The following is a 23254-nucleotide window of genomic DNA, read 5'->3' as shown; positions in this document are numbered from 1 at the left end:
GATCCCTGGGTCAGGAAGATCACGTGGAGGAGGAAATGGCAACCCACTCTAGTCTTCTTGCCTGGGGAATCCCATGGACAGAGGAGCCTGGTAGGCTACGGTCCATAGGGTCGCAAAGAGTTGGACACGACTGAGCGATTGAGCATGAGCACATGAAGAACCTGGTCTAGTAACTTTATTTCTAGAAATTTATTCCAAGAAAAAGGGAAGAGCCTACTTTTGCCTCCTATTTTTATTCTATATCCTGAGTTTGTAACATGATATTTCCCAGATAGATATTTATCCCAGCTAATTTTTGACAGAGAGACAGTACAGGGTAAAGAATATTGTTAATCATGGAGGAAATCCTCCCATGTAACACTGACCCACTAATTTCAGAGTGAAAGGCTGAACAGTTTCTAACTCTGGTCTCTTGTTTTTAAAAAAGCTAAATAATTGTTAATCCCAAAGAGTATGTTAAATGCCTATGACCGGTGTTCAGAAAGAAAGAACATTTATTGATGAGTTGTTTATTAGACTTAAGTTCCTTTGAGGACCTTAGTTGATTAATTTAGGACTTTTGCAGTTATCAAGGGAGTTTCCACATTTACGTATTTTTAAACCTCACTGGTGTTGGAGAAGAGTCTTGAGAGTCCCTTGGACTGCAGGGAGATCCAACCAGTCCATTCTGAAGGAGATCAGCCCTGGGATTTCTTTGGAAGGAATGATGCTAAAGCTGAAACTCCAGTACTTTGGCCACCTCATGCGAAGAGTTGACTCATTGGAAAAGACTCTGATGCTGGGAGGGATTGGGGGCAGGAGGAGAAGGGGACGACAGAGGATAAGATGGCTGGATGGCATCACTGACTCGATGGACGTGAGTCTGAGTGAACTCCGGGAGTTAGTGATGGACAGGGAGGCCTGGCGTGCTGCGATTCATGGGGTCTCAAAGAGTCGGACATGACTGAGCGACTGATCTGATCTGATCTGACAACTGTATTTGCAAATGACAGCTCGAAATGGTTACTTGATTAACCCAAAGCCATGTTGCAAAAAAGTGCAAGAGTAAGGACTAGGATCCAAACCACTAGGGATCTTTCCACACTCTGCCTTGGTCCTCCGTAGGTATTGCATACACATAGGAATTTGAGCTTTAATAACTAATGAGTGAGTTTTGGAAAGGTTTTACTTAAAGAACTGTGTGTGCTCATATGCTGATATTAGTAGCATTTTTAGTAACTGGATTGATTTCTACCCAGGTTTCTCTTTTGCTCTTTGTTACTATTTTTTATTAAGTTCAAAAAAACATACAGAGCCGCTGCTGTTATAAAACTCAAGCAGTTATTCAGCGTTATCTATTACAAAGACTACAGGGTATTATAGTTAAATTGCCTGGATTTGGGAGGCAAAATAACATATACGTAAATGATTGCTTTTTACATTTCACAGAATTTTTTGGTTTTTTTTTTTTAGTCTGTATATATGTACTTATTTAAAATAAAAGGACGTTTCCTTATGTTAATTTTTTTAAACACAAGATCAGTATCAATATATAATTCACTTACCTTCATAATGAACCATTATCTTCATTCTTACCAATTATTCCTTTGGATGATACAGCTCTTTTTAATGAAATAGAACTTAAGTGGAAGAGGACTATAAAGATAGAATACGGAGTTTCGTAGGCTGCTGTCTCTGCTATAATACTAGTTCTATGTGGTCTGAGTTGAAATTTAGAGAAAAATTTAGTTGAATTTTGTAGCAGGATCATATCAGCAATAAATACCCTTAAAAAATTTACTAAAGCTGTGTGTGTTGGGGGGCGGGGTGTAGGGTGTTTCTTTTTAAGCTCCTAGATTAAAATCCTCATTACTGTATTCTGGAAATTAGCCTAATAAAAATACACAAAGCCAGGCAAATACAGTTTGACTTCAGTGTGACTCATTCCTCTTAGCAATTATAGCAGAAATGTTTATATAATAGTAAAGACAATTTAGAAGTTTATGGTATTGTAAAATACATAATTTTATTTTTATTAATTCCATGTTTGTTATTCTAGTTTATGTATTTTTCTTAAACTTATCTGAAAGGAAATCATTCTCTTTGCCTTAACTACCCTAATCATCCACCAGTCTTTGCCACCTCTTTCATTTTTGGCATATTCTTTGTCCATGGGGTCTCAAAGAGTCAGACACAACTAAGCAACTAACACTTTCTCTTTCCCTCTACTGAGAATGCTTCTATTCGGTCTTTACCTCTGGCTGGCTCCTATCTAAAGCTGAGATTGCAGAGAGATTTTTATCTGATCCCTACTCCCTAAATTAAATCAGTTTCTGCTATTATAGTCTCTTAGTACCCTATATAACTTCTTGGAAAACTTTATGGTTCATTTGCATGATTATCAGCTTAGTGTCTTTCTTCACTATACATGGTAGGGAGAGCATGTCCAAGTCCATGGCAGGAAAGGATAGTTTCTCCATTTTGTTCAGCACTATATTTTAGTACCTAGTCTAGGTCTAGTACCTTATAAGTGCTCAATAAAACTGTGATGAGTAAATGAATGAACGAGTGAGTGAATGTGACAGGAACTTTAATGCCTTTCTCAGTATCTCTCAATTGCAAAACAGTCTGCAGTCCTCAGTCTGCAAAAACAGCCACCTCCACGTCCTTGGCTAGTCCCGTCCAGCACAAGCAGGCCTTCAGTTGGGGTGTATTCATAGTGGGAATCACCAGGAACTTATTACCATAGGTTCAGTGTCCCATATGCCTGGGCAGAGATGTAGGACTCTGAATGTCTTCTGTCATGTTTGTCTAGTCCACATGACTAAATTCTACTTTGTTTTATCAATTACCATTTTACTCCAAAGACTGGGACTCTGCCCTTATCGGCACCTCCTCCAAGAAGGATTTGGCTGGTTTACCAGTACAGGCAACAGACCATGTGGAGCCTAACTCTTACCATCCATCCACCTATAAGAGTATTGGAAGCACCTAGAAATTTATACTCACCACATTGGGCTCCCTGTCAAAGCAGGTCCCAGTTTGCACCTTTTATGGGACCGATTTACAGCACTGCCCTGCTCCACAGGTGCCACCAGGGTAACCCCCTCAGCCTAGCCTTGCCTCTTCCACTCCAACTAGTTTTTGCTCTCTTCTTATCCCTGACCTCTCATTATAGAGGTCACAGTATGGCTGTCTGCTAAGCATGTGATGGTATTTTTCAAAAGAGTATAACGTTAGTTTGCCTACTCACTGATCCTCTGCCTGAAAATGTGGGAGTTGTTAGCTGTGGAAACCCTCTTCTGACCTGCTAGCCCATGAAGGAAGGGCAGACAGCAGTATCTGGTGTGTGTGTATGTGTACGTGTGTGTGTGTGAAATCCAGATGTAGTGGTAAAGGCTTTAGATAAGGAATGATTAGATTCAGAGCTTTTTTAAATCCTTAATATGATATACATATGACATCTTAACTCTCACATTAAAGCTGATGAAGTAAATCCATAAACAAAGTGATAGTTTGTTTTAAATCTACACACTGAGATGCCAGAAAAGTAAAATCTGATAATGGATCTAGACAACCTGCAAGTGTACTTTCATAAACTGAATAATGTGATTTTAGGTGACTTAAAACAGACTTTGAGTAGGTGTTAAAAAGTCTGGATGATTCGTTTCCTAACAGTCCAACATTTGTGTGGCTTGTCTTAGCTATTTAGGGTATAACTGCAAACATTCAGTTACTGTTTTACTTATGATAAGTCCTTTTAGCTATTTCCATCAAACTGTGGCAGGATTTTTGGTTGAGCTTCTGGGGGAAGGTGGTGGAAATCTGTTAAAAGACATCTTTTTTTTTTTTTTTTTAATTTAGCAATTAAATAAACATTATGAAACAGACACTATTCTAAGTAATTTGTAATATTTAACTCAATACTCATAAAAAAACTTAGAAGGAAGGTGCTAGTATTATCCCCATTTTATAGATTAGGAAGCTGGGGCACATTGGATTAATAAGTAAAATGGTAGAGCTGGGATTTGAACATTGGTAGAATGGGCAGGACTACCACCAACAGTAAATGTGTTCAATTCTATGCTGTTATTTCATGTAAATGGAAGATTTCTTGATTTAATATTTACTCCCATTACCACCTTACCCCACTTGCTCACGTTTAGACTTTTTTCTGCAGACACACACTAATGAGAAAGTAAGGGGAAAATATTTTTCTTTGAAATATTTAAATCTCAAAGGCTTTTATTTGTTTATTTGAAAATTAAATATGTAGAAGTATTTATCCTTGTCCCAACTGTTTCAAATTGCCCCTCTAAAACAACATAATTTAGCAGAGACTCAACAGCAATTCTAGTGTGCCAAACTATCTTTAAGGCACAATAAGTATTGTGGAATATATATAAATAATAATACTGTCACTGCTGTTACTAATAATAGCTAACATTTACCTATTGCTTACTAAGTTCCTATGCTAAGTGCTTATATACTCATTGAACTTATATCTCATTGAATCCTCAAATTGACCTTCTGAGGTTGCTACTCAGAAGTTCTTCCATTCTTCAGTTTTGAAGAACTGAAATACAGAGTTTACCTTGCCCATGGTCATACGGGCAGAAAGTAGCAGACTTGAAATGTAAGTACAAGCAGTCTGGCTCCAAAACTCACATTTTTAGATGAATAAAGCCATATCTGCTCATAAGGATTTTACCATCTGTTAGAGAAGCCAGAGCTAGTATTATCACAAAGATGAAAAATATGCTGTATTGTCAGCCTATAAACATTTATAATTTGCCTGCAATTATAAAGGTTGGTTTGTCTAGTATAGGCCTGACTTAGCTGCATTGTTTCAGGATCAATGTAATTAAAATAAGAGAGCAGTTATTTTCAGTGGCTAAATAACCATCTCTGAGCTAACAGTTTATAACAACCACTTTCTCCACACTTTGACTTTACTCACCTAGATGACAGCCGTGGTACAGTGTGATGTGAATCTTCTCCTCACCAGGGTGCGTGCAGATGTGTTAGATATCCATTCTAAATGTGATTCTATTCATATCATATGTATTTCCTGGTTCCCATGGATGACTTCATTATTTCTAGAGTGTTAATGCCAAATTCATGGTAGCACTGGCAAAGCCCTACATGGGAACAGCCTGGACTGCGACAAGTGTTTCCCACTGGAACACTTCACTAGAGCAGTCATTCTCAAATTTAGTAAATGGCTCTTAGTAACTGAGGCTTGATGTAGAAATGATAGACCTTCCTTTGATTCTTACAGGCAAATACCACATAATTCCAGAGACTTTAATTTTCCCTCGTGATTATATATTGCTTCCTAGTAACTTACTAAATGACTTTAAAAGGTTATACATTGAATAGCCATAAAATGATGCATTAGTAGAGTTCACTGAATATTACAATTCACTATTTTTCCTAAAAGCCTGATATTCATGCAACCAACAATGCAGTTTTGCTCTTCTCATACAAACCCAAGTGTAGGTGGTTCAGGTTCCCACAGCTTTCAGGAGGAATACTATGTTGGTACCTCATCAGATTTTAAGTTACCTATAGTTTTCAATTGCCTTTTTATTATAAATTATTGTTAGACTATTGATTTTAGTTTGCTTTAGGTCACTTGCTTTACCTTCTGTGTGTGTGTGTTAGTCACTCAGTTGTGGGTTGCATGGGCAACCCCATAGACTGTAGCCTGCAAGGCTCCTCTGTGCATGGAATTCTCCAGGCAAGAATACTGGAGTGGGTAGCCATTCCCTTCTCCAGGGGATCTTCCTAACCCAGGGATCGAACCCAAGTCTCCTGCAGTGCAGGTGGATTCTTTCTCATCTGAGCCACCAGGGAAGCCCAGGCTTTACCTTCTAGCATGTTGTAATTCATATTACCCATAATTTTTTTTAATGGTACATCACTTCATGGGAAATAGATGGGGAAACAGTGTCAGACTTTATTTTTTGGGGCTCCAAAATCACTGCAGATGGTGACTGCAGCCATGAAATTAAAAATTGCTTACTCCTTAGAAGGAAAGTTATGACCAACCTAGATAGCATATTCAAAAGCAGAGACATTACTTTGCCAACAAAGGTCCATCTAGTCAAGGCTATGGTTTTTCCTGTGGTCATGTGTGGATGAGAGAGTTGGACTGTGAAGAAAGCTAAGTGTCGAAAAATTGATGCTTTTGAACTGTGGTGTTGGAGGAGACTCTTGAGAGTCCCTTGGACTGCAAGGAGATCCAACCAGTCCATTCTGAAGGAGATCAGCCCTGGGATTTCTTTGGAAGGAATGATGCTAAAGCTGAAACTCCAGTACTTTGGCCACCTCATGCGAAGAGTTGACTCATTGGAAAAGACTCTGATGCTGGGAGGGATTGGGGGCAAGAGGAGAAGGGGACGACAGAGGACGAGATGGCTGGATGGCATCACTGACTTGATGGAGGTGAGTCTGAGTGAACTCCGGGAGTTTGTGATGGACAGGGAGGCCTGGCGTGCTGCGATTCATGGGGTCGCAAAGAGTCGGACATGACTGAGCGACTGAACTGAACTATGAATTATCCACACCCTACAGTACTTTTACAGTCATATTCTATTAGTATAACCTAATTAATTTCCCACTAGAAACCGGGGACAAATGCATCACAGGATCTGCTGGCCTAAAATAGAGTCACAGTCAAAAACTGCTGAAACCCACTGTCTTAAATACAGTTATGTGGTTTTTAAGAAGTTGAAGAAATGAAATCTTGACTTTTCTTGTCTGTAAATATTAAACCATTTTATAGAATGCAAATCCATAAAGAAGTCTAGGAGGAAAATACACTTGTGTTTCCTGACCAATTTGTACTAGTAGTTATTTTTGTGAAGACCATTTCAAAAAAATCATGCTCCTTCTCTACCACAACAGGCCTCGAAAGTGTCTCTTCACTAAGAAGACAGAAAAATCTTAAATGTATGTGCATCAAGCAACAGAGATTCAAAATACTAGAAGCAAAGTCCAACAGAACTGAAAAAGAGAAATTGACAAATCTATAACCATAGTTGAAATCTTCAGCACCCCTCTCAGTAATTTATAGCACCACTAAACAAAAATTCTGCAAAAGTATAGAGTGCTGAATGACTATCCACCCACCAATGTTCTCCCCAAAATAGCAGAATACATATTCTTTTCAAGTATGAGTGGGACAGTCATCAGGATAGACCATACCTTGGGTCATAAGGTGAACTTTAATTATAAAAGAACTGTGATCATACAATGTATGTTATCTAACCACAATGGAATCACACTGGAAATTAACAACAATTAACAAGTAAGTCTCCAACCTCTCGGAAATTAAGGAACACCTTTTTGAATAATAAATCCATAGATAAAAGAGGAAATCTCAAGGAAAATTGAATGAAGATGTAAACACAACGTATGTTTAGGGGAAAATTATAGCAATAAATGCTTATATCAGAAAAGGGGAGTGGATTCCCTGGAGATCTAGTGGTTAGGACTAAGCACTTCCACTACTGGGAAGCAGGTTCAATCCCTGGTCATGGAACTAAGATCTCACAAGCTGCACATCAAGGTTGAAACAATGAATGAAAGAAAAGGAGAAAGTTGTCAAATCTAAAAACTAAGCTCCCACCTCAAGAAATTAGAAAAAGAATAACAAGAAATAAGCAGGCATAAGGAAGACAATAGAGAGAAGAAATGAAATTTGAAAACAGAAAAAAAGCCATAATAGAGAAAATCAAATTAAAAGCTTTATTTAAAAATATTTTAAAAGAAAAGCTCTTTTTAGAAAATCAAAAAAGAAATTGATAAAGTGTCTAGCGAGACTGACAAAGGGCAAAAGGAGAGAAGACTCAAGCTATCAGTGTCAAGAATGAAAGAGGAGTTATCACTACAAACCTCACAGACATTTAAAGAATAATAAGGAAATGCTATGAACAACTCTGCACTGAAGTTGAACAGTTTAGATGAAATGAACCAAATCCTCAAAGCCCACTAGCTACATAACTCTCCCAAGATGAAGTAGATGATCTGAACAGTCATAACTATTAAAGGAAATTAATCATTAAAAGACTTCCAAAAAATAACGACAGAAATACTGAACAAAAGGGCTAAACATATTGCACTTTTATATTGCTGAAGTGCAAGAGTAATCCATTTTGCTTTTACTATTATGTTCTGTGGTGCCTTTAAAGTGCTGGAAGCCTTTAAAATATTTGATGTATAGGGCTTGTGACTTAGTGGAATTCCTAGGAAACTGATTAAATTCATAAATTTTATTAATGGTGAAAATATTGTTTAAACATTTGGAAAAAATTTTTATTTTATAAATGTTTTAAGTTTAATCAGTTATGCAAACAAACAAAAAAGATTCACTAATACGCCCTCATGCTTTAGAGAGGTTTCTGCTTACACTGTATAAAACAAATTATTTAAAGTCAGCCCCATCAGTTTCATGTTTGAACCAAACAAGGTCCGGTCCTCATTCTGCTAGTTCTTGGCTAGATAATGGCTGCCAGGAAGCAAAACACAAAATCTGGCTTAATTAGCAAGGCATCATGCAGAACAGGACACAGAAGAATTGGATTAGGAATTTATTAATTTTAAATTTATTAAATTTAAATCTTACTATGAATTCCTTGTTGCCTTTTAAAAATAAAATAAAACATAAATTCTGATGAGAGCCCCTTCACTTGGTTGCTGTGGTCAATAATTACAGACTGTTTGGATACATACCTGTTTTTATCAGAGAGGTTAAAGAACCCCATTCTTTTTTATATTGTAGGCCTATCTCTCCCAGCTTCATAGCCTGAGAAAATTTCCTCAAGTTTTGTTAGCAATAGACATTTTTTGCTCCCATTATCACATTACCCATATTACCTCACCACCATAACTCATTTAATCAAGCATCTCAAGTTTAATGAAACTCCAGGTAAAATCATTTTACCCCTAGAACTATTTAAAGCCTCTTCTGATTAAAGGACCATAACTGATAATGAAATGATTTTCTTCACTCAACTTGTAAAATACATTACTTCCTTGATGATTTCAGCACCCTCCAACTCTACAAAATTGTAGACCTAATCATTTGCTGTATATACCAAAATCTCATCCAAAGATTTCTCTTAATAGACTGCATATCTGAATCTCTTGGCCCAAGTCTTATGTGAGAATGAAGTTTAAGGCCCAGTTATTGACTGCTGTTACGTTCTAGTTTCTTGAGGATAGCTTCTAAGAACAGTGTTAAATTGTTTGCACCCTTCACATATTCATCTTTGGCTTTTGGCTCAGACAGCAACTGGCAGCAGGCCAGAGTGCATGAGCTCAACCTGGAGTCTTGGTTCTAAATGATATTGTTAAATCTGTTTCTTAGCATCTCTACAGGTATCAGGTTAAGCCAAAACAGTATCCTAATAGACTTGAACCCAAAACAATCTGCAGTGTTGAGAAATGGATCCGTATTTCAATTCCTATTCTTTCTATGCAAATAATTTTAGATTATAACTAGATGCAAACTTTCCTGAAATCTCAAATAGGAGAATAAGTTACCTTCTCGTGTTTTCTTTTATTATCATAAATTCAAAGTGGCCTCAAGGACAACCAGTTTCAAGTGAAAGGGCCCAACATTAAAGATTCAGATAGCTAAGAATAATGCTCTATTTAATAGAACATGAGCTGTTTGAACTTAGACATTTCTGAACCTCATTTTCTCATCAGAATAGAGAGGCTAATAATACTTAATTTGCTCAGCTATTACAGAAGTAAATCATATACTGTATATAAAGTTTATTCCACTGTGCTGGGCAGATAGTGACTATTCTTAACACCATATAGAAAGGAAATGGGTTCATTTACATGGAAGGGGATTGCTTCCTGATGAACAAATCAGAAAGGCTTCTAGGACCAGAACATCTGTCTTCATTGGGCATTTTAATGAATGTATCAGTTAGGGTTCAGTCGGGGAGCCAGAAGCACGAAGTGGCATGGAATAAAGGACTAGATCTTACTCAATCAAGGAGCTGAGGTGAAGACACCTCAGCAGAGCCAGTGGTCATGAAGAAAATCTGGATGTAAAGCCAGGGAGAGCAAGATGACGTAGAATTCATCAGCACAAACTGGAAGCCTGTTTCCAACTTCATCAACGAAGCTGATGCCCTCTGCCATGGAGATTCACAGGCTCCTGGTCCAGGATTTAGAGGACCTGAAGGAGTTGCTGGCCTGGCTACTGACCCAAACCAACAAGAGTGGCATATGTGTGCACGGTGGTAGTGACTGGCGCCCTACACTGACCTCCAGAGCAAGGCTCCTGCCTCATTTTATTCTCCAAAACTCCCACAGATTTACATTGATTGATCCTAACTAACACCATACAGGAAGAGGTATTCTGAGATACATAGTTCCACCTTTCCCCAGTTGACATAGCTCTTCTCAGTTTGTTGATAACCACCACACTGAGTTTTCCTTTTCTGTTGTCACCATAGGTACATACCAGGTAAAACCTGCTTTGAAAATTCTAGAGACAGTGTGTGTATCACTGTAAAGTGAAAAATTCTAAACGACCATAAATTTGGAGTGGATGCAAGGTGTAGCCTACTTATTTAACTTCCCAGAGCATATAGGAAACTATAACTTCAAATTGTCTTTCATCCATCTTCAATGAAAACAGTGACTGCTGTAAGTAACAATTAGGATAAAATGCCTGATTTACTTAAAGAGGTTTCTACTTAATAAAACACATAAGGCAACTCTTTAAAGAATTTCTTTGTATAATCTGTTTTAGGAAGAGTACCAGAAAGCCATGTCCCTCTACCATGTTATTTTAGTCACTTGTTGAATCTTCTTCACTTGCATTTTCCATTATGTCCTCCATTTTTATCAGATGCCTGGTGTAAGAAAGAAGCATATGAAGTTCACTTCTTTGTTTGCTAGTAAAATATTTTTGAGGGTATTATATTCTTCCTTTGTGTCTCTCTCGTATATATTTTATAATTGGATAAGGACTTTGACTCCCTGTAATTAAAAAACATATAAAGTGTCTGATACAGTATCTGGCACTTGGATAGTGCACATATATTCTTAGCGTCCTTCCTCTAACCATACTACCAAATGTCCTCAGCAGTGGGCTGAGAACAAGCCAAACCCTAATCTTGGTGCATTTGAGGCAACGAGTTCTGGAAAAGTGGCAGCAAACATCAGGCCCTGCAGAAATCTAATTTTTCATATCTGAGCTTGCATAAATTGCTTTCTTTATCTTACTCAGTTTTCTCATTTACAAAATGAGCATAGCACTGGAAAGAGGACTATGGAAAATGCCATCTAAATTGACAGCATAATGATGATTTGATTCCTGTTGCAAACATAATTTTTTTTAAAATATCCCCATCGAGCTCTTTTTTCCTTTCTGTTAGATAAAACCAGTTTTACTTTTTCAGTCTTAAAATCATGTCCTAGTAGGTGGTTGTGTATAGAAAAGAAGGCAGTGTGTGATTTATCTTATTTTACTATAAAATAATTTGTGTATAGGAACTTTTGAAACTTTCTAAACTTAACTTTTATTTTTATCCAGTATTACCTTTGAGAGATTTTCTGGTAAAGAAAAACAATCTCTGGATCAAGAAGACTGCAACTAAACTAACAGATATAGAAACATTTTGAGTGAGTGTCTTTGAGGGCTCATCTATTCTCTAAGCAAAAATCCCAGAATAAGAGCCTGATATAAACATCCTCATACCCATAAAGGTATTTAAATAAAAGCTAGAATTCTTGGAACAAATTACACTGACATGGCAAGCATCCCATGGTGAGAAAATATGTACAATTTATCAGAGCAACAAAACTAAAAATAAAGGTAACCCCAAACCATTTAGTTTCAGATTCTTGTGGCTCAGCTGGTAGAGAATCTGTCTGCAATGCGGGAGACCTAGGTTTGATCCCTGAGTTGGGAAGATCCCCTGGCGAAGGGAAAGGCTACCCACTCCAATATTCTGGCCTGGAGAATTCCATGGACTGTATAGTCCATGGGGTCACAAAGAGTCAGACATGACTGAGTGACTTTCACTTTCACTTTCATTAAATCAATAACCAGAAATTTTCCCAATATTTATGATTGTCATAAAATTGCTGACAAAATATGCCATATCCATTTATTTGAGAGTTTTAACTTTTTGTACATTCTTCATTAGAGGTGATTCATTTGTATTATTTTTCTCTCTTTTCTTTTGCAGATAGTTTATTTTTATGTCATTGAATAGCCTTCCAAAGGCAAATCTGGTTCTCTCAATTTTTTCTGATCATAAACATTTCTTTGTCACAAAATATGGGCAAGCCTATCCTGATCTCTCTGACACATAAATGTCGACAGTTTGTCAAACAGAAGATTCAGGAGCAGGCACTGTCCTAGTTCTGCTTTTCACCTATTCAAAGTTTCTGCCTCTGTCCCATGTTGTACACATTAATCAAACACCCCACAATAGCTATATCTAAAATGGCTGGAAATAAATGATTTTCATACATGGTGCAACTTAAGCATAAACCAAGTACCTTTCAGTGAATAATCTAGCATTGTGTTCAAATTAACACTGATTACAGGTATATGTAATTAATTCCTGACACATCAATAATTGGATGTGCATTGGTAACTAGCCATTTTCTCCCTTCATTTGTAAGTCAGAATCATGTACAGTTAGTGCTTATAAGATATCCTAAAAGCATCTGGTCCAGCTCTCTGATCCTGCCAATGAAGAAATTGAGATGAAGATTACTTTCAGTGACTTATCCACAGCCATAGAGCTGGAATATGGAGAACTAGAAGTCAGGTCTCTTGATCTCTACTATGGTATTGTTCTCCTGGTGCTGTGCATTCCATTCTTGCTGAGACAGCACCCTTCAAAGTATATCACTCCAGCTGGTGTGTTGAGAATAGGCTGCAGGGGCTTTGTGTAGTATGGAACCATGAAAACAAGACAGTCTAGTCAGTTGACTAGGATTTAGTCAATTCAGGTGAGAGATGATAGGGGCTTAGCCCTGGGTGCTAATTGGAAGAAGTGAGAAGGCCTTGGACTCTGGATATGAGTGGACTGGATATGCTGACAGATTGCATATGAGATGTCATAACTCATACCCTCACTTTCCACACACATAGGTAGTATTTGATTCATGCTTTCAATAGAAGATTATATGTCAGGTCCAGTGTTAGGAGTTGAGTAGAGAGTGGCAAGCTAAGCAGATGGTTTCTGCCTTTGTAGAAACTAATGCAGTAGTTAAAAACTGCATTTTGAGAAATTGAACCAAGTAATTTTAAGGCATAATAATCAGCAATGTATCAAGTGAAAAATTGCATAACACAATGAATCAGCTCCAAGAGATTTCTCCTGTGTAAAGAATTTAGTGGAGAGGCAGGCTTGCCTTATTTGGATCACTGATTTCCTCATCAGTATTGACATAGGGTTTTTTAATTGCATTGAATTCAGTTAACACTGTTAATATGTTTGGAATAAACTTTGAATGCAGTCTCATCCTTGTATAACTTGGCTGAGACTTATTACCTTTCTGTACCTTATTTTCTATCTCATTTGCAAAATTAAAATGTTAACATGAGCCTTCCTCTCATGAAAATATGATTAATGGTTACCTCCCCCAAACAGCTGCAAATCTTTTTTTTAAATCCCACAGAGCAGTATAACTTGCTAATTCAAAGAAAATTGACAAAAGCATGAGAATCAGAGATTGGTAGGATGTTAGATTGGTAAGATTGCTAAGACTAGTAAAGTCTTAGACTGGTAAGATTGGTAAATTTAGAGATGAGCTTCTCTGGTGGCTCAGACAGTAAAGAATCTGCCTGCAATGCGAGAGACCTGGGTTCTATCTCTGGGTTGGGAAGATCCCCTGGAGAAGGGCATGGCAACCCACTCCAGTATTCTTGGCTGGAGAATACCATGGACAGAGGAGCCTGGCAGGCTACAGTCCGTTGGATCGCAAAGAATCGGACACAACAGAGCTACTAAGCTACACAAGGTGTTACCTGTTTAAATTATCTCCATGAATATAAAAGTATAATCCTAGTATCTTTCTGTTTTACAGAACCTTTCCACATAACAATGCACTTATATCACATGTTATGGGAGGTTTTCATAAATGGATATCTTTGTGTCAGATACAGAAAGCAGTTCTTTTCTCTAAAATGGTTACCATGACTACACAATACTTGCCTGAGAGGCGATATTGCATGGAGTGGTTAGAACGGGTTTGTGAATAGGTAGACCTGGGTTTGAATTTTGACTCTGCCACTACCTGTGTGCTCCTGAATAAGTTATCTACTCTCAGTTTTCTCCTCTTTGAAATGGCATTCACCACTGAGCAAATGTATTATAAGCATTAAGATTGATAACTGATACAAGGTCCCTAATGCTGTGCCTCACACGTGTCATTCAGTCAGTTCAGTCACTCAGCCTCACACATGAGCCCTCAGTAAAGATAATTATTTAGATCCAAGAATGACAGTTCCTATTTCCCAAGGGTGGTGACTTTTGTTACTCTTCCTAACCAGTCATTACTCTTCACTCTTCTCCCCATCTTACCACTTACTACTCGATAGGAAAAGGGAAATCACCTTATAAAATATTGTGTAAGTTTCACTTACGTACTTCCTTCTGAATCTGATGTGCATGGTATTCTTCTGATGAAACACTGACTCTGCCCTTCCTAATGAATTTAACCTTCTCTAAATTCCCCCAGTCATTGCCTTTTTGTTCTTATTTGACTCATAATTTATTAGCATGCCTATTTTTTAAAATACACTTATTTGTAAGTATATGTAGAGCCATTTTCAGTCAATATAAAGTCAGATTAACTTTATTGACAGAATCCAGAGCAAGCTCACCCCACTGTCTTCAGAGAACCAGTGTGCATGCAGTATCTTGTCCCCACCCCATTCAGCAGTTTCTCTCCTGTACCAGAATGGGCAACAAGCTTGTTCAGTTCTATGCTGTTATTTCATGTAAATTGAAGATTTCTTAAGATAATATTTACTCTCATTACCATATCACACTTACTCATATTTAGACTTTTTCTGCTGACACACAATAATGAGAAAGTAAGTGAAAATACATTTCTCTGTGAAATATTTAAATCTCAAAGCCTTTTGTTTATTAAAAAAGATTAAATATGTGGAGATAGTTATCAGTTGTCCCAAGAGTTTCAAATTGCTAAGCACCTTATGTATAAGAAATAAGCTTTTGGTTTGACTGGAGAAATCTTGGAACTTTGCAGAAAATTACAGTAAGAGGAAGTTGCTATATTGCAACAAGAGAGTATTTTGATTGCAGATTTTTCCATAAGTATGGCAATTTGCAACTTGAGAAGAATTTAATAGTAGCTGAGCTTTCAAAATGTAACACAGAAACTGTCATTTTCTTCCACAATTAAAATAAGTGCTTCTGAAAGTTTCAGGATAAGAATGACCCAAATTACCCTCCCCCACATTTCCTCATCTAGAATAGGGGAGAATGGGGAGAATGTTTGAACAGAACATCTGTGGACAAAATGAAAGACAAATGGTCTTTTCAGGCAAATGTCTGAAAAAGCGATCTTTTATAGCCAAATAGAATACTGTTGCATGCATCACCATGGTTAAGAAGAGGATCAACAATGCTTTCATAATGGCCTTTTATTTTAGCACATTCTATTTTTATGAGTTGAATTGTGATTTCAACACATCCATTCATAATTCATCATATAATTGTATGCATAAATATCTTTTGACACATTAAGGCACTTTTGCCGGCCACATCTTGAATTCAAATTTAATTCAAACTAAGTGCATTAAGACAGATCTCATTTCCAGTAATGTTTTGGAAAATTAGATAAAAAAAAAACTTTTTTATTTAACAAAAGGAGTCTACTAAAGAACCGAACTTTCAGTAATATGCTGTACATGGATTACTAGAGAAAAGATACCTGGCTTACTTATTTCCTGCTGAAGGACTTCAGGTTAAAAAGCAATCAATTAATTAAGACTACATCCTGTGTTCTTTGCTGGTGGTCTGTTCAACTTTTATGCACTCAATCAATATTTATTTAGTACTAAATAATCCCTGTTCTAGTCAAAGGATAAAACAATGCATAAAGTAGAATTTTTGTTTCATATAGCTTATATTTGGAGGGAGGGCTGAGTAATAAACAAGAAGTATAAGTATTTTTGGTAATGCTAAGTTCTAAGGAGAGAAATAAAGCAGGGGAGGAAAACAGGAAGTGTTGCAGGCAATAATGAAAACCATTTTCTATAGGGAAGCCTGGGAAGAATGATCTAAAGGAGGTAAGGGAGTAAGCCATAACGGTATTGTTACCAAACTCAGGTTTGGCTGCTTGCTGCTCATAAGCCAGTAATTCGAGAGGCAAGTGTCAGTAGAAAGGAAAGGTGCTTTAATCAGAAAAGCCAGCAATCTGGGGAAAATGTGGACATGGTCCAGACACCAACTCCGAAGATTCTGCTCAGCCATGACAGTTTTTAAAGGGGCATAAAATGGGGATGGTAAAACTCAACATTCAGAAAACTAAGATCATGGCATCTGGTCCCATCACTTCATGGCAAATAGATGGGGAGACAATGGAAATAGTGACGGACTTTATTTTGGGGGGCTCCGAAATCACTGCAGATGGTGACTGCAGCCATGAAATTAAAAGATGCTTGCTCCTTGGAAGAAAAGCTAATGACCAACCTAGACAGCATATTAAAAAGCAGAGACATTACTTTGCCAACAAAGGTCCATCTAGTCAAAGCTATGGTTTTTCCATTAGTCATGTATGGATATGAGAGTTGGACTATAAAGAAAGCTGAGTGCTGAAGAATTGATGCTTTTAAACTGTGGTGTTGGAGAAGACTCTTGAGAGTCCCTTGGACTGCAAGGAGATCCAACCAGTCCATCCTAAAGGAGATCAGTCCTGAATATTCATTGGAAGGACTGCTGCTGAAGCTGAAACTCCAGTACTTTGGCCACCTGATGCAAAGAGCTGACTCACTTGAAAAGACCCTGATGCTGGGAAAGATTGAAGGCAGGAGGAGAAGGGGATGACAGAGGATGAGATGGTTGGATGACATCACCAACTCAATGGACATGAGTTTGAGTAAACTCTGGAAGTTGGTGATGTACAGGGAGGCCTGGCATGCTGCACTCCATGGGGTCGCAGAGTCAGATGCGACTGAGTGAACTGAACTGAACTGAACTGAAAATGGGGATCAAGAATCTTAGTGAATCATTGAAGCAGGAAGTTGGATTCTGCATCATCCTCCATTGCATGCAGACTGGCTGACTCTTCAGATGTTCTCTTGCCTGCATGATCTGCCTCAGGATTGCTAAGACGGCTGTTGAGAGTAGAGAGCTAGTCATTTTTTAACTGTTTAATTCTTCATTCTTTCCTCCTTTTATCTAGAAAAAAAAAAAATCAACAGTTTAGAGAAGGCATGGTGTGCATTCAGAAGAGCATAATCACAAAGTAGTTTCAATTGCTTAGTGGTCTCATTCTTTTAATTAGATTCTTTTAAAGCTAGTGGGGAACAGAAATGGGCAACCAGGAAGGTGGCAAAAGAGCTACTTTCAATATCTGAACAAATATTTCAGACAGAGGGAACAGCAGGGGTATAGACCCTAAGGTGGGACTCTATTCCACACAATCCAGAAACAGCAAGTGTGGCTGGAGCAAAGTTAATAAGGGGCAAGAAGCAAAGGGAACAGCCCAGGTCATACAGGGCCTTCAGGGTCAGTGGAAGAATTTGAGTATTTATTCAAAGTGAGGTGAGAAGCCATTGGAGAGTTTTCATGATCAAATCATGTTTTAACAGGATCACTCTGCCTCTTATGTTAAAAACAGAAGAAGTGAGGACAGAGGAAGGGCAAACAATAAGATATTTCAGTAATCCAGGTGAGGGATGATGGTGGCTTCGACTGAGGTGATAGTAATAGAGATGGTAAGAAACAGTCTTATTTTAAACATATTTTGAGTGCAGAGCTGATATAACTTACTGGTGGATTGATTATGGGCTGTAAGAGAAAGGAAAGAGTTAACATTGACTCTAATATTCATGGTTTGCACAGTTGTGGGGAGAAATGGAATTGCCATTTACTAAGGTATAGAAGAGGAGCAGAATTGGTTGATGGGTGGTGGGTATGAGAAGCTTAGTTTTGAACACATTGAATCTGTTGAGTTAGGCAGCCTGTAGCTCAGTCAAGAAGTCCCCATTGATTATATAAATTTATAAGTTGCTGAAGATCAGAGCTTATAAACACTCTTAGGGAGAAAGTTCAAAGAACTTTCACCCAAATGCTCAGTACAATAAACATAAAGTGCAAATGATGGTGTTAGAAAGATTTTATTGAATGATAATTCAGGAAATAATATAAAAATATTTTTTAAGAGAAAGGACCTTCAAAAATGTTTACAGAAGGAATCTATTTTTGGTGGTCAGTAAGCATTATGAGCTCATACTTTAAATTCTCACACACCCCTACCCCAAACATAAAAAGATAGTCATGGTCAAAAATGATATCTAGTCTCCAGGGACTAGAAAAAAGAACAAAATTGCACAACAATAAATGGGAACTAAAGCCATATACCTGTTAGGCTCTGAGTCCAGAAAGGGCTAGAGATGACCAGAAGTCTACTCTAATGGGTGTGAGAGAACAAATGGACCCCAGCCATGTCAGGAAACTGAAGATTGACTCATGGGGTGAAACCAGCTGGGAGGGCAAACAGAGCTTCTTCACCCATGAGTATAAGAAGGTTGAAGAAAGATACAGCCATTGACCAGAGCAATAACTTGTTAAAGGTGATTCTTTCCTTAATAGATGGAAATTTTGGGAAATCCAAAAAGCCCTTAAAATTTGAAGTAATAACAGGATGACTAAAACACTGGACGTTCAGAAGTGCTAGCACCAACTAGTCATCCTGGATATGTAAAATATAGTCAGTGAAATAAACAGTCTATAGGTAAAATAAACTTTATACAGGTATGTAAAATCAGAGAATTAGAAAATTGGAAAACAGTAAATTCACCTAAAAAGCATTGAGGAAATATGAAAGGATAGCAGTATTAAAGATAGATGGTAAATTAAGAGATACCAACATACATCTAGAGACAAAAAAGAGAAAGTAAGTAAAGAAGGCCATTTGGAGAGAGAATGCCTAAGAATTTTCAGGATTGAAAAACGCCCTCAAGTACAACACAATGAATTTGAAATGGGGTTCATTAATATCATTTGTAACCTAGACACATCAGAGAGCAATTGCAGAATATCACGGATAAAGAGGAAAATATTTAAAAACTTAACAGAGAGACTAAAGACAAATTATAATGAATGAGAGTAGCTACAGATGTTTTAAGGGCAGTGATGCTAAAAGAAAATAAAGTGATATATTCAGATTGCAAAGGGAAAATTATTTTCAACTCAGAATTCTATACCCATCTAAATATTATTTAAGAGTGAAAGGTTTTTATATTTTCAAACATAAATACCTAGACGTGTTTGCTACTCACAGACTGCTATGAAAGAACTTCTAAAGAGCATGCTTATTAAACATGAACCTGGAAGAAGGGTGATCTGAAACTATTAAGAAAAATACAGAAATAAAATATATTATGAATTTTCTCTATTGTGAGAAAAGCATTTATCATGAAAGCAAGGATTCCAAGCCCCTTGTTTTTCTACATTGGTCATAACACTTTATATGATTTGCTGTTATCCATTGTAGTCATGTGTCTATTCTTAGTGTCCTTCTTTTATTAAATATTTCGTGATGTTGTCAGAAACTGGGGATATGATATCAAATACCTGTCAGAATGAATAATTCCATCTTTTTTACTAAGAAAGACTACACAGGATTGTAAATTTGCACCTCAGGGTATTTAATCATACCTGCTGATAACATGAGGAAACCTTCACTATCAGGAGCTTATTTATGTGTGTGAATATTAAACAGTTTCTGATATAAGTTTTTAAGTAATCTTTTGAAAATGAGTCTATTTCAAGATCCCATATCACCCACATGTCCAGTGATTGACTAGGCCTCAGAAGACTCTGTGTTCTATCCACAGCTAAGATTTTATTACAGTGGTACAGCAAGGGTATCCAGCCAGATTGGTATGGAAAAAAGAGACCATGGAATCTGAAGAAATCCACCTACAGGCTTCCTGTGCTCTCTCCTCATTATAGATCATGCAGAGTACACTTCACTTAGCAGCAAAAATGCAATCACACGTGTGTAGTGTCTCTGCCCAGGGGAGCCTGTTAAAGACTCAGTACCCAAGGACTTTATTGAATTAGTTACATAGGCATCCTCTGCCTAGCAGCTACTTTTCCTTTCCTGAAATTAAAGCAAGTGTTTAGTCCCCAGGTGGGCAAAGTAGTCTTATTGCTTAGGGAGGCTGCATGTCAATACAGAGAATTGTTTTACTAGCCAAGTTCCCAGATGTCAGCAGAGGGCCAGCCTTGCAAGCAGGCCCTTCTATGATAGCAGCCTCAGGCCTGCTATATTAACACTTTTCTACACAAGGGACCTATTTCCTTAACTGTAGTTTTCATTGTTTTTTTTCCATTACTTTCAAAAGAATATAGTTCAATTAACTTTCATTTTAGAAAATATCACATCACTTGAAAAAATAATGAAGTCTCTTTTAAGGGAATGTCGTAGTATTTACAACATTTTAAAAAGATAGCTAAAGCTTTGCTTCTTTGAATGATGGATAAATCTGTACTGTGTGCCTCAGAGTTCTTAGGTTCCAACAATATGTATACTGATTATACTCTGCACTCATGATAATGATAAGTATGAAAATATATTTCTATAGGGAAAGAAAAGATAATCTTGTTGAAAAAGAAAACCTAGAGAGCATAAAATACATTTTGTGTAGATTTTAAACTAGACCTTCAGGTTCTAAGAAGTAATGTGCAAAAAGCATAGGAAGTACATTATATAACTCAGTTCTTTAAAGCTGTCTGTTATCCATGTAGCTTCCTAAAAAACAAACCACCCCCATCTTTGTCATTTTTAAAAATAATGAGCTGTTAAATTATAATGATTACTTGTGGTAACACTAAACGAGAAAAACCTAATCAGTAATTTTACAGCCAAACAATTTAGGGAAAATAACTATATGTAAATTAACTATACTTAAACATACTAGCCTGAGTTATTATTTGAGTTATTATTCTGAAGCAAAGTGCACTCAAGAAAATTAGCATAACATGATGGGTTTTATCTTTTATGCTTTCTCTCTAAAATTAATTGTGAATTTCTATAGCCATGGATCCTGCAACTGATTTATACACACACACATCCCACATACATATTGGGTGGTTATTTCTGGGTTACACTGAATGTCAGCAAATTATTTGATCCTTATCTTTAGGACTAATATCCATCCATAATATTATATTCCTAAGAATTATGTAAACCATATACAAATTGTGAAAATTATTACAGTCTATGGGGTCACAAAAGAGTTGAACATGACTTGCAATTAAACAACAGAGAATGTTATTTTATAAGCAAAGATATTAAATAAAGTATGTCACGTAATATGAATTTTCTGTATAAACCCAAGGCCAGCAGATTTTATGTGGACAAAATCCAGTTGTTCCTTACAGATATACCTTTGTAAAGAAAAAGAAGAATCTGTTACCTAAAATTCGTTTTGAGGGATTATCTGTGAATTAAAACTATGTATACTGTTCTCTCTACCCTAACTAGCTACTCATATGAATTTAACCTTATTTAGACTAGTGAACAATCTAGTTTAGTAGACTGACTAGAACCAGTGATTTGTAGTCATTAATTGAAAGCTTAACCAGTTGTGGGTTTCTCTGTTAAGACATTACACTCTTCTGGTCCTTAGCATGGAATGGACTGATAGGTGGGTTTAATGGATGGCTGTTTAGCTCGGCAAGCATGATGCAGGAAGTATAGCTCCAGGGAATGGTTATAAAGGTGTTCTGTGGAAATCAAGTGGAATAAGAGAAATAAAGGCACAAAACAGTGGTAATGTCAATAAATTGGATACTTGAGTGGAGATTTTCTTTTAAAAAATTGCTGGGTTGGAGGTAGTGTACCATGTAGAATGGAGATAATAGAGGCAGTTGTTGGAGTGTGCTTAAGAATAACAAACATAGGGCCATGGGGGTGGATAGCTGGAGAATGGAGAAGTAAAGAGCATTGGAGCTAAGGGACTGAGGAGCCAATGTACTGACATCACCTACATGAAGATTGCTGCTGCTGCTGCTGCTGCTGCGTCGCTTCAGTCGTGTCCGACTCTGTGCGACTCCATAGACGGCAGCCCACCGGGCTCCCCCGTCCCTGGGATTCTCCAGGCAAGAGTACTGGAGTGGGGTGCCATTGCCTTCTCCAATGCATGAAAGTGAAAAGTCAAAGTGAAGTCGCTCAGTCGTGTCCGACTCTTAGCGACCCCATGGACTGCAGCCTACCAGGCTCCTCCGTCCATGGAATTTTCCAGGCAAGAGTACTGGAGTGGGGTGCCATTGCCTTCTCCGACATGAAGATTAGTTCTGTGTAATAGAGGCAAAAGTAGGTGTGAGAAGAAAATATTGATTCAAGTACTGAAATACTAGGTTGGCCAAAAAGTTTATTTAAGTTTTCTTTGAGCTGTTACAGAAAAACCCTGATGAACTTTCAGCCACCCCAATATTTAACACCTGGGAGTGTTGCCTAGGAGATCAGTAGCTAGTGGTGGCTTATGGAATAGAATGAACTTCAAAGGAACAAGTGATAGTCATATTTGCTTGACTCCTTCGTAAAATTTTGTGAAAATCAAGTGAGACTGCCTGAGAAGGCACTCTAAACCCCTAAAAAAGGTACGCAGTAGTACTCTGCATGTTTAAGAGCCCTGAGTTTCACCACTGCTTTGTATCCCTATTTCTCTGCCTACAGAATAAGGACAAAGATAATATTATTCTCTCCTGCTTCACAAGAGATAAGAAAGTTTAGTGGCATGATTTTTGAATTTGTTTTGAGTCTTTGGAAAAAGAAAGTACTTTTGTTCACTGGGGTTCAGAGTCACTGTTCCATTCAGCTTTTCAGTGTTTTCTGCGACTGTTAGTACTTCAGTGGCACTCTGTGTATCAAATAACATTCTTCCCCATCTTTGATTTCAGACATTTCAGCAGTCTTCTCTGCAGCACAAATCAAAGAAGAAAAACAAAGGTAAGAAAAGTAAATGAAACAGTTAGCTGCTTAGTCTACACTGAAACAATCACCAGCCCACTTC

General features: G+C 37.4%; 1 protein-coding gene across 6 annotated transcripts in view; it reads left to right on the top strand.

Annotated features, from left to right (window-relative positions):
- Positions 1-23254, top strand: part of CNKSR2 (connector enhancer of kinase suppressor of Ras 2) — a 309235-nt gene that overhangs the window by 216649 nt on the left and 69332 nt on the right. For all 6 annotated transcript variants that reach the window (NM_001206513.2, XM_005228380.5, XM_024988116.2 and 3 more), the window contains one exon: positions 23142-23190. In NM_001206513.2, coding sequence (NP_001193442.1) covers positions 23142-23190 — 49 coding nt within the window. The remainder of the gene's footprint in view (positions 1-23141; positions 23191-23254) is intronic.

The sequence above is a fragment of the Bos taurus genome, chromosome X (assembly GCF_002263795.3).
Source record: "Bos taurus isolate L1 Dominette 01449 registration number 42190680 breed Hereford chromosome X, ARS-UCD2.0, whole genome shotgun sequence".
NCBI classification, from domain to species: domain Eukaryota; kingdom Metazoa; phylum Chordata; class Mammalia; order Artiodactyla; family Bovidae; genus Bos; species Bos taurus.
Note: the sequence above shows the minus strand (reverse complement) of the source record. Positions and strands in the feature narration are given on the sequence as shown.